General features: G+C 23.4%; 3 protein-coding genes across 3 annotated transcripts; all 3 read left to right on the top strand. All coding sequences in view use genetic code 6, as the record gives it.

The window, feature by feature from the left end:
* Positions 1-1642: 1642 nt before the first annotated feature.
* Positions 1643-7862, top strand: TTHERM_00218470 (RING Zn-finger protein, putative; the record flags this gene model as incomplete). Its single annotated transcript, XM_001020519.1, has 7 exons — positions 1643-2203; positions 2389-4153; positions 4239-5179; positions 5228-6840; positions 7043-7251; positions 7314-7437; positions 7538-7862. 7 exons carry the CDS (start codon positions 1643-1645, stop codon positions 7860-7862), a joined length of 5538 nt encoding a protein of 1845 aa, XP_001020519.1.
* Positions 7863-8254: 392 nt separating this feature from the next.
* Positions 8255-8716, top strand: TTHERM_000218479 (RING finger protein; the record flags this gene model as incomplete). The annotated part of the gene is made up of 1 exon (XM_012798727.1): positions 8255-8716. The coding sequence occupies one exon, from the start codon at positions 8255-8257 to the stop codon at positions 8714-8716; it is 462 nt and encodes a 153-aa protein (XP_012654181.1).
* Positions 8717-9425: 709 nt separating this feature from the next.
* TTHERM_00218480 (bystin) lies at positions 9426-11015 on the top strand (the record flags this gene model as incomplete). The annotated part of the gene is made up of 6 exons (XM_001020520.2): positions 9426-9716; positions 9776-9981; positions 10068-10263; positions 10316-10447; positions 10533-10815; positions 10873-11015. 6 exons carry the CDS (start codon positions 9426-9428, stop codon positions 11013-11015), a joined length of 1251 nt encoding a protein of 416 aa, XP_001020520.2.
* Positions 11016-11736: the final 721 nt, after the last annotated feature.

An 11736-nucleotide genomic window follows, 5' to 3' on the forward strand; every position in this document is an offset into this window, starting at 1 on the left:
ATTTATTATTATTATGACTAATTTTTTTTTAATTGGAACAGATTTATAGTCTTTTAAAGAATAAAATGATCTTTTACATTCGGAATGCTTTTATAAAACAAATTAATTATCCAAATATTAAAAAAATCATATCAAGAAAGACTATAAAAATAATCATATTTGGTTTTCATCTTCTACCACTTAATAAAATCCAGAAATTAATCTATACTCCTATTTAATTCATTTTCAAGCATAAACAACAATATGTAAATATTATTTTGAAATATTTTAACTATATTTATTGTTTCTTTTAAACTAATAACACAATTGATGCTAAAATTATAATATATTTTTTTTAAAATACTTAATAATAAATGATCTTTTATAGTTTTATTTAATTTCATTTTTAACAATTGCCAAATATTTTTCTACATAATGATGAAGCAGGTACTGATGGACAAAAAAATCTGCAATTGTAAACAGTAACCTACTATCTAAGAAAGATACTAAAAAATTTGTTTAATTATTTATTATTAATTTAGTAAAAACAAAGAAAAAATTAAATTAATAATTTTTTATTCGATCAGGAGTCAACCACATGCAGTAATTTTTTTTACTTAAATTCTATTACTTTCTTCCAAATGTAAATCTCAATAATTTTATAAAATATCAATTTCTGACATTACATTCATGAAATAAAGTCTATTTACAGTGACGAAAAAGCATTCTTGTAAGATTTATAGTTTAATAACAAATATTTAAATTATTTTTTGTCTTATAAATGACAAATTTTTTCTATTAGAAAAAAAATTACTTATTTGTAAAACCTTTTTTTCTATTAATCTTAATAAAACCATTTTTTATTTAAATTTTTATCAATTATAAAGACTTAGTTTATAAATAATTTAACTTAACCTGAAATTCAATATTACTTTGTAAAAAAAAAATAGTTGAATACAGTATCTTTTACTTATATAAAGTAATTTCTTATAAATCAAACTTAAAAATTAAAAATTTTGAACTCTTAAAAATAATTTGAAATTTATCAAAAATTGAATTAAAAATGGTTTTAAATGGTTTCATTAAAAAGAATTTACAATATAATTATATTAAATCAACATATTTTTACTAGGAAACTTAAAAATGAATTTGATCAATTATTTTTTTATAAAACGATTTAGAATTGCAAAAAGAATATTTAAATTACATAAATGAATGAAAGCTTGTTTATTTTTTAGTAAGTTAATTATTTAATTCAGATGAAATATTTATTTTTACTTTTTAAAATTAATGTTTTTAATAAATAAAAAATATTTTAGGGTTAATAATAACTTTTTCGGTTTAGTTTTTCTAAATTCGATTAGAAAGAATTTTTAAGATTGAAAAAATGATAGAGCGAATAGAAAAATAATTGTCGCCACTTTAACTATGTATAATTAATTCTTTATGTTTAGTGTATTGTGCAGGTAGCCATTTATTAGAAGAATTTATATATTTTTATTTGATAATTCTGCATTTAAAAAGATATTAATTTTTTAATTTAGTTTATTACTGAAATTAGGAATCAAATAATAAGATTAAAAAGTTAAAAGAATTTATTATAACATATAGATCTTAGATTAAAAATAATTCTAAAAGAAAATTAGCAACAAAACGTGTTAAAATGGACGCAGTAGAATTAAAGTAAAAGAAAAAGGGAGGTAAAGATAAGTCAGCTCTTTCTAAGCAAGGTTAGAGCACAGGTTTATTATCTCATGTAAATGAAAATGTTAACATGTTTTCACAATTATCAGCCATGTTTTTAGCAAACAAGGCTGAGAAATCAGACTAAGTAAAGAAGTTTTTAGATAAGACAGAAGACAAACAAGTTTTTTAATAGCATTCTTACGATCCTGAAATATAATAATGTCTAAGTCAATTAAACAAAAAGAGTTAAATTACAAAGCTAAAAGCTTTAAACACTCTCAAGGAACTTCTTTAGAAGTAACCTGAAGAGTTCTTTGAACAATTCATTTCTACATGGACTTATTTGTACAAGTAGTTTGTCAATTCAGAATATGATAGAAAAGTTTTTGAAGAAAGCAATAATGTTTTAATTATTATCATTTCTAAAAACCGTAAATGTTTGCAAGCCTAGTTTAAGGAACTCTTTCCTTATTGGTTTATATAAATGAATGATCCATCTGCTGATGTCTCATAAATTGCTAATCAAGCTTTCGACAAGGTTTTTTCATTTTTGAATAAAATTTAACTATTTTTGGCAATTAAATAATTACTTTTTGTAATAAACATTTATATCTTAATTTTTAAAATAATGTTTGAGTGATAGTTTAAAAAATGATTTTATCGATGCCAAATCAGATATTTAAAGGGAAATTCTTTTTTTAACTTTTTTGTAATAAAAAATAGATGTTCCCTAAAGAAAAATAGGCCTAAGCGTTTAATTTATGCATGGAAAAGTACATTCTTAACTTAAAATATTACCTCAGTATAACGTAAAAGTAGATTGAAAGCGAAAATAATAATTTAAGTGAGCATGAATCATAGGAAATATATGATAGATTAGTTGTTTCCTCTCTTAATTCTATAGCAAGAGCAATTTAGCTTAATAAGGATAGCAAAGATCCAAATATTTTTATTAGCTAATTGGAAGAAGAACTATTTGCACAGGGGAAAAAAAGCATACTCATAGAACTACTTTCTAAAAAGAGAATTAAAGTGCGTGCAGCTGTTATTGAAGTTTTATAGGTTCTTATGAACACCATTTCATAAGAAGTTTTAGAATAAAATATTGAAGTTATAGCAAAAAATATAATGCCACTTATTGATGATAAAGAAAGGTAAATTTAGTATTCTTTGTGGAAAGGATGTCTTTTAACTGTTTTGGATAAAGCTCCTGTTGCAATAATTGCTAAGTGTGACCTTAAAATGATTGAAGTCAAATCACTTGAAGTTCTTAAAAAAGCTGCTTCAGGTATCGGAAAGCAATTTTACTAAAACATCATTATCTTTTTAAGTAAACTACCTATGGCTGCATTCACTTCCATTTTAAACAAAGAGAGTGTTTAATAACAGAACAAGTTTAATCCTGAAGAATATATTAAGGAAAGATTCTCATTTATCAAAAAGTTCTTTGAGTCTATTCTTGCAGGTTTTACTCATGACGAAATTAAATTTTTCGGAGATTAGCTTGTTTAGTCATACTTTGAATGTATTTATTTCATTGTTCTCAAAAGAATTTCTGTTGTTTTAGATAAAGAAGAAGTAAAATCCCTTAAAAATGTTTAGAAATAAGCTCGTAACTTAATAAGAGATTTGATTTGCAATATATTAAATATCTATTTAGAATAAAATATTGCTGATAATGTAATGAATCCCTATAAATAAATCCCTAACTCATTGGGTTAACTAATTAACAATTTCAACACTGAATCAATCAATTCTAACGAAACAGATCTTTTTGATGAATTTGTTTATGAGTTTTCATCTATTTTTAGTAAGACAGCTAAGAAAGACACTACTAAATACAATAATTACATACTTTTATTATAGAGCATTGCAAATTTAGTCAACAAGAATAGTGTTTTGTTTAATAAATTAGATTCAGCTGTTCAAAAGATGCATGAAGATCTCCTTAATGATCTAAAAGGTCAAATTCAACCTTTAATGAATGATTCTCATATTGAAAAAATTCTGCCTATTTGCACTTAATACAAGCTATATGCAAATTTATTCAATTCCAGCTAATAAAAATCCCAAAAAAAGCAAGAATAAGAATAAGAAGAAGAATAAAAATCACCCGAAATATAATTAGGAGTTTTCTCAAACTTAGTTACTTAACAAACAGTAGCTTCTTTAGAAACAATTAATTTTTCAGTTTAATCAATTATTTAAAATATTAAAACAATAACAAATCCTACTTCTCTTGAAAAGTTTACAACTTTTATTTCTTAAATTTATTATTCTTGGTCTGAATCACTAGATGAGCAACATCCTTAATATAGCTCATTTTAGCAAATCCTAAAAGATATTTAGAATCACATTAAAATGTTGAATCAAGTAGATCCTAAAGCCCTCCTTCACTTATAATTTATACTTCATTTTGCTCTTCCTGAAACAAGTCCTACTTACTTCTCCTAATTTTGCACTCATGTAAATAAAATAAAACCAATAGGTAACATATTTTTCTATTTAATTTAGCTTAATTTATAATTTATTTTGTCATTTATGAAATAAAAATTTAAAAAAAAATAATTTAGACGACATATTGATACTAAGGAATCTTAGCGCCTTGGAGTCTGCTTAATCTCAAAAAAATAGAGTTCACATGTGCACACGCCTATAAAATAACCAAGAATATTAGACCCTTGCTTTTGGAATTTTATCTCATATTTTTGGAAAAATGGATAGATATTTAGGTGTTAGTTTACCTTTATTAGTTATCATTTTTAAAAATTACTTAAACAGAGATAATAAAATTAAGTTGATTAGCTAGATTTAAGCCAACATTTCCAAGAAGAGAGAATCAATCTTTAATGGAGAAATCTAAGAAAAAAATACAAGCAGAGTAATTGATGAGCTTGAGCTAAATTACTTATTTTGCATATAAATTTACAAAGACCTCCCAAAAGTGATAGATCAAAACTTTGATCATTTACAATTTTTTAATGATTTCTTTAAATTTATTTATTTCTGCTTTGAAAAGAAATTAAAATCTCGTATTCAATAAGCATTTAAGATATTTAAATACCTCATAAATGACTAAGCTGCATTAACTAGGATTATAGAGAATGCTACATGCATTTTTAAATTTGAGCTGAATACTATCTTTATTGATAAAAAATAAACCAAATTCGATACTCTTCTTAAGTTGATAGTAGACACCTTCAGCTTCTTGAAAAGCCATAAAAAGAAAGACGAAATACTTTAACTCACTTCAACAATCCTCGAGCCTCAATATTTTGAAAATATAATATTCGAACAAAGAAATTGGAGATTATTAGAAGCTCTGTTCGAGTAAATTACTGTATCTATTGACTTTAATGCTTACATTTAGAAACTATTTGTCTCTTAAAATGGATTCTGGTTGATTTCAAATTTGATTAGCAGTTAACAGATATTTGCTATACTTAATTCAATTCAACTTAAAAAATATTTTAAGGACTTGGCAAATAATTTTATCAAACCCCTCATTCATAAAGTAATTTTTTAATACAATTCCTTTTTTTACAAATTTATTTTAAAAAAGTAAATTGAAGAAGAGTTTGAAACAGCCCTCCAATTCTTAAACTATATGATGAAATTGGCTATAGAAAAGAGTTTAATTTATGGTAACTCATTGAAGGCTTGCTTAAAATAAATCATGATTGATGGAATAGAGACTCATAAACAATAACAAATATTCAATGATATAGTCAAAACAAAATTAGATTAACTTTTTGTATTGGAAAATATTGATCTGATGGTTCGTGAAGGTATTTTGATCAAAAATTTACTACCCCTATTTTAAGAATAGCTTGAAAAAGATTCAGGTAGCATCGAAGATTTGTTACGTAAAAAGGTTAGCGAAGTTTGTAGAATGAATGCCTAAGAACTTACTGATAACCATAAGTTATCCTCTTTAATATCTTTAGATATTTTGATGGCTTCTTTCTACAATGATTTCTACACAACTGAAGGATAATAAATTTAGCTTACAGAGTATATGCTAACTAATTTCGAAAAATTTGACTCTTATAACAACTATTAGAATTATTATACAAGTGTATTTTTCACTTTCATTAATGTTGTTATAGAAAAAATTGGAATTGAGCCTTTTTCAACTAATCTTATTGCAATAGAGAATCATTTCCGTAAATCGATTGAATATAATGCTAAACCTAGAAAATTAAGCTCTAATGCCTTGATTTCTCTCTTGGTATTTTTGCGTAAAATTGTCAACATCATTGAAGGATTCAGTTCAGATTTCAAAGAGTTTGTTATCCAAAATATTATGGACACATGCTTAATTAAACTGACTGAATTTGAATAAGACTAAAGCTAAAGGAATAACATAGATAATAATTTGATTATAGATGAATCTAATGATGTTGTGATTATTGAATTTGCAGAAACAATAAGCAGATTTGTCACAATATTAAATGAATATTTTGATGAAAACTTATCATATGAGTTACTCAACTGTAGATATCCTTCTATATAAAAGAGTAGTTTCATACTATTAAAACAATTCTATCAAGCTTTCTCACCAAAGGTAGATCTTACATTAAAGTGCTAAGCCTCGGATGAAGATTTTGAAGATAAGCTATTGCAAAACATTTATGATTAAAAAATGAATGTTGAAAATCTGTTAAAATATTTAGATGTTACAAATGTTATCCTTACTGAAGAAGAAAAGCAAAAGCATATTGCTTAAATTAAGAAATAATAAGGTATATAGAGTGATGATGAAGTTGAATTGTAAAAAGAAGAGAAAAAAACAAATCAAGATAACAATTCCACAAATCCCTAGAGCGAAGAAACAGATAATATTAATTATTTAAATCCTTTTGAAGAAAAAGAAGGTAAAGATGCTGATGAGGATGATGAAGATGAAAGTGAAAATTAAGACATTATAGACCCTAAGACTTATGGTCATTTGCTAACTTGGATATCCTTTGTTAACAAGCTTAACTCCCCTGAAACAGACGAAAACCATGAATTAGTTAAAAAAGCTTTAAAAATCTACCTAGATGAAAATAAGTTCATTTACAAGAACTTTTTAACTGTCTTATTCTAATGGATTGAATATTTAGAAATCCCCGAATCTTAATATAAAGATACCATTAGCATTGAAGATGTTTAGAATGTAAATCCTGAATGGTAAATAAATATATATTAATTATTTAAATTTATTTTAATTATTTCTTTTTCTTGAAAAATATTTTTGCTTTCATACATTAATTATTTCTCAAAACAATAAAAAAATGATTCAAAAATTAATAAAATATTTCCCAAAATTCATAAAAAAATACTTTAAATTAAAATTTACTTGTTTATTTAAAATATAAATAATATTAAAAAGGTCTGATTTCTTGTCCAAAGAAAGCTTGTTTTAACTATTGGTCTAATCTTTATATATTTTCTCATCTAAATTCCCCTTCTTTTTACGTAACTGGTTGGAAAATACAGCAGAAAAAAGATTCATTAAGGTTGCTGAAAGCTTAATCAAGAGCTTTATCAGCAATGCTCTTTACTTGAAAGAAGTAGAAACCATTGAATTAAGTTAGATTGGTAATTTTTTTAGTTGTTTTGAAATTTATTTAATTAATTAAAATTATTTTTTTTATTTATAGAATGGTAGTCTGAAGAATTTAATATTTATGTTCTGAAAAAAACGAGAGAAATAAATGCAATATACATGAAAGAGAACTAAAAATTAGAAATTAATTTGAAGATACCTTTAGAATATCCTATAAAGTAATTTCTTAAAATATGATGCAGATTATTAAAAATTCAAAAATTTATTTGATTTTCATTAATTTTTATCTATTTTTTACTAACAATTTTCTTTAAATAGACACATTTAAACAGAAGTTAAAAGAGGCATGAAAGTTAATTTGCAAAAAACTAATAAATGGATGTTAATGATGAAGTCATTACTATTTAATTAGAACAATACAATTAAAAATGCTCTTTTAATGTGGAAAGATAATTTAGATAAAGAGTTAGAAGGACTTGAAGAATGCGCTATTTGCTACTACGTCATTAACTCTACTTCAGGTGAATTACCTAAATTGCCTTGTAAAACTTGTAAGAAGAAATTCCACTCTTCCTGTATCCACAAGTGGTTTAAGAGTTCTAATAAGAGTGAATGTCCTCTATGCAAATCTCAATTTTTGTGAAACAATTGCAAAGAAAAGCAAAGGCTTTTTACAAAACTTATTAAAAAAATATTAAAATTAAAAATAAAATTTAAATAATTTTAATTTAAAAGTTAAAAAAATATATTAATAAATAATTATCCATTGAATCAATTAAATACAAATGTTTTGACCATATTTTTTTTACAAGTTTTTAATATGTTTTTAAAAATAATTATTAAATCAATAAAATTTTTGAAATTGTCATATTTATTGATTTATATTTTTGAAATTTATGTAATTAAGAATTTTTTAAACAAAAAGGCACCCTATATACAAGTGCATTATAAAAGAAGTGTCTGATTAGCACTAGTAATCACAAAACCAATTAATTTCATATCAAAAATTTAAGGAATTTAAGTTTGTAAAAGTAAATGGTTAAAACAAGAAATCAATAAAATTAATAACTTTTAGCAACTAATACACACGAGGTACAGCCTTAGAGAGAAAACAAAACCATTTAAAAATAAAAAAAAAGGTCTCAAGCTAATCGCGCAAGTAAAAAGACCTAAAGAAATCAAACAATTCAGTAAAGTAACTCTTGCTAAGAAGATTGTTTATCTTCAAATGAAAATTCTGGTTGTTTCATAGTAGAAACTAAAAAATATCCTGTAACTGGTATGAAAAGCAATAAAAAAGAAAATAGTTAAAAACATACCAGTACAAATACAGAGGAAATAGAGTGTCCAATATGTTTAGTGGAGATAAAAAATAAGCTAAGTATTTTTAAATGTTAGACTTGTAGTAAAGAATTTCATAGCCATTGTATATCAGATTGGTTTTCTAAAAAAGATTTGTTTAATTGTCCTATATGCAATTGTTCGCCATTCAAATGAAATATTTTAAACTAATAATACTCTCTATTTATATAAATGTGAAGTTATAAAATAAAATAAAAATAGAATTTATTTTAGATTTATTTTTTAATTTCATTTTATTCATCTACTTTCATTTTCTAAACTTAAAAATTAAAATGTTAGGCTAATTTTTGTTGTTATTTATTCAAAAAAAGAGTATTTTAATGAATGATTTTTTTTGTCAGTATTTTTTTTAATAATAGAAATTTCCTCAAAATATAAAAAAATAATAAAACATTTATTGTTGAATGAATTTTAAAATTTGATAAATATCTTTAATTTTCTTAAAACTAAATTATTTATAATTAAAACAATTTTGGATGGTTACTTTTTAATCATAGTAATATTTGATTGGATTTAAATTTTTATAATAAATGCGGAAATTAAAAAAATGATTAAGTTTTCTAAACAGCTATATTCTATAAAATATCAATTAATTAAATAATTCTTTCATGAAATTTGATAAAAAATATCAAGATTGAAATTAATTTGGTTAAAATTAGTATATAGTAATTATAAGCAAATTAATTAAATATATCTTGCAAATTTGTAGAGTTTGAGCTTTTGATTAAAACAAAATCAAGTAATTATTAAAGTAGAAAAAAAAAAAAAATTAATAGCATAGTTAAGCAAAACTATATACATAAATAAAAATCAATAAGTCCATAAAAATATTCAAAAGTATAAAATGGTAGGAGTTTCTAAAAAAGATTTGAGCAAGAAAAAGGTTGACCATTCAACCAAGAAGGGAGTTAAGTCTAACTTAAAATCAAACAAAGATTCTAAAGTTAAGCTTATGAAAAAAGATGAACATGGAAAAGTTAAATTATAAAAGCCTTTAAGCAACATTTCAGAATTAAAGAAGGAAAGAGTTGAAAAGAAAAAAAACTTAAATGAAAAAAAACAAAAGATTAAAGATGCAGTTGAAGAACAAGTTGAGGAATTTGATAATCAAGGATTCTTCGTTGTACCCACAAATGTACATTTTTAACCTTAAAATCTATTTGTAAAATGAATTTTATAATAAATTAATAATAGATGTAAATTACTGCTGAAGATGAAGAAATTTTGAAACATTTTTCTATCGGAGCTAATGCAGGCTCTGCTTTTGGAGATGAGAATTTGTTTGATAATATTGTCAATGAAATAGGATAGAATATCTCAAATAAACTTGAAGAAAAGACATAAAAGGAATATGCTGAAAACATGTTAAAAAATCCTAAAGTCAAAATAGTTTATTAAGAGTAACAAATAGCAATTATCTTTTGTTTTACATAAAATCAATCAACTCATAAAAAATTTTATCTTATATTATTTTTTCAAAAAATAGCATAGCAAAGTTAATGTCTCATTACAGAAGTGGCAAGCTTGCAAGAGCTTTTGTTATAATTCCTGGATTGGAGTAATGGGAGGAAGTTTTAGAATTAACAAGACCCTCAGAATGGACTCCATAGGCTCTTTTTGCAGCTGTTAAGCTTTTTTCTTCAAGCTTAGATGGACATAGAGCCAAAGTATTCTTTAATAAGGTAAACATTTAGTAGAGTAAAACATTTTAAATAGTTATCATTAAAATAATAGATTATCTATCCTGCTGTAAAGGCTGATATTAAGAAAAATAAAAAATTAAATGCTCACTATTATAATGCATTGAAAAAAGCTCTTTATAAGCCAGCTGCTTGGTTCAAAGGTATCATCTTCCCACTTATCACTGTAAATACGAATACTTTTAACACTAAATTAAAATATAGTTATTTATTTTGAATAGTAATATCTAATTTTATTTCAAATTATAAAGGATCCTGAAACAACTCTTAAAGAAGCTTAAATTATTGCAAGTTTATTATCTAAAATGACAGTCCCTGTCATGCACTCTGCTGCTTGTTTATTGAGACTTTGCTCAATGCCTTTCAATGGACCTACTTGTATAATGATGAAAACTATTATAGAAAAGAAATATGCCCTCCCCAATAGAGTAATTGATGGACTTGTTGAGTATTTAGTCAAATTCGTAAATGAAAAGAATGTTTTACCTGTTTTATGGCATTAAATGGTTCTCAGTTTTTGTGGATAATATTCAGGTAAATTAATTGTAAATAAATTGATTTTAATTAAAAAAAAAATTCTATAATGATTAGGTCATTTCAGTGAACTTTAAAAGAAAGCTTTGAAGCAATTAGTGAAAAAATGTAATCATCATATCATTTCAAGCGAAATTATAAAAGCTATTGATGGAGAAAATATAATTATAAATCCTGATAGTACAATGAATATGGAATGAAAATGCTCAATTTGATTTTTTCTTGAAAATAAATAAATTAGGGAGATTTAAAATTGTAAATATCAAAATTAAATAAAGAATTTTAGTAAAAATAGTATTAAAATAAAAACGAATAATAAATAATTAACCTAAAAGAATTAAAAATTATATAACTTAATTTAAACAAATGGCTATCTATTTGTATTTCAAAATTATATCTTTGCTTTCTTTTAATCAGATATTTCAAATGAGTTAGAGAAATTTAGTTTACCTAAAATTAAAAAAATTACTTATAAGCTTTTTATTAACTTGTTACTTAAATAATTTTTCTTTCAAATTGTTTTATGTATAAACTAAGGTTCTATCTAACAAAAAGATAAATTGATAAGTATATTTTAATTTATGCTTAAAAATAAAAAAGGATGTAAGTAAAAGTTAGTTTTAAAAAAACAAATAATAATTTATTAATTTTAAATATTTAAAAATTATATAATTTATTTAAATAAATGGTTATTCATGTTTCAAAATTGTATTTTTGCTTTCTATTAAAAGATATTTCTAATAAAATAGAGAAATTTGGTTTATATATAATAAAACAAAATAACTAAATAGCTTTTTATTTTTACTTGATGTTCAAATAACTTTTCTTTAAAATTGTTTTATTTATAAACTAAGATATTTACTAACAAAAAATATATATATTTGATAATAATAATATTTTAAAGTATGTATAATAAATTAG

This window comes from Tetrahymena thermophila, assembly GCF_000189635.1.
Source record: "Tetrahymena thermophila SB210 genomic scaffold scf_8254564, whole genome shotgun sequence".
Lineage (NCBI taxonomy): Eukaryota > Ciliophora > Oligohymenophorea > Hymenostomatida > Tetrahymenidae > Tetrahymena > Tetrahymena thermophila.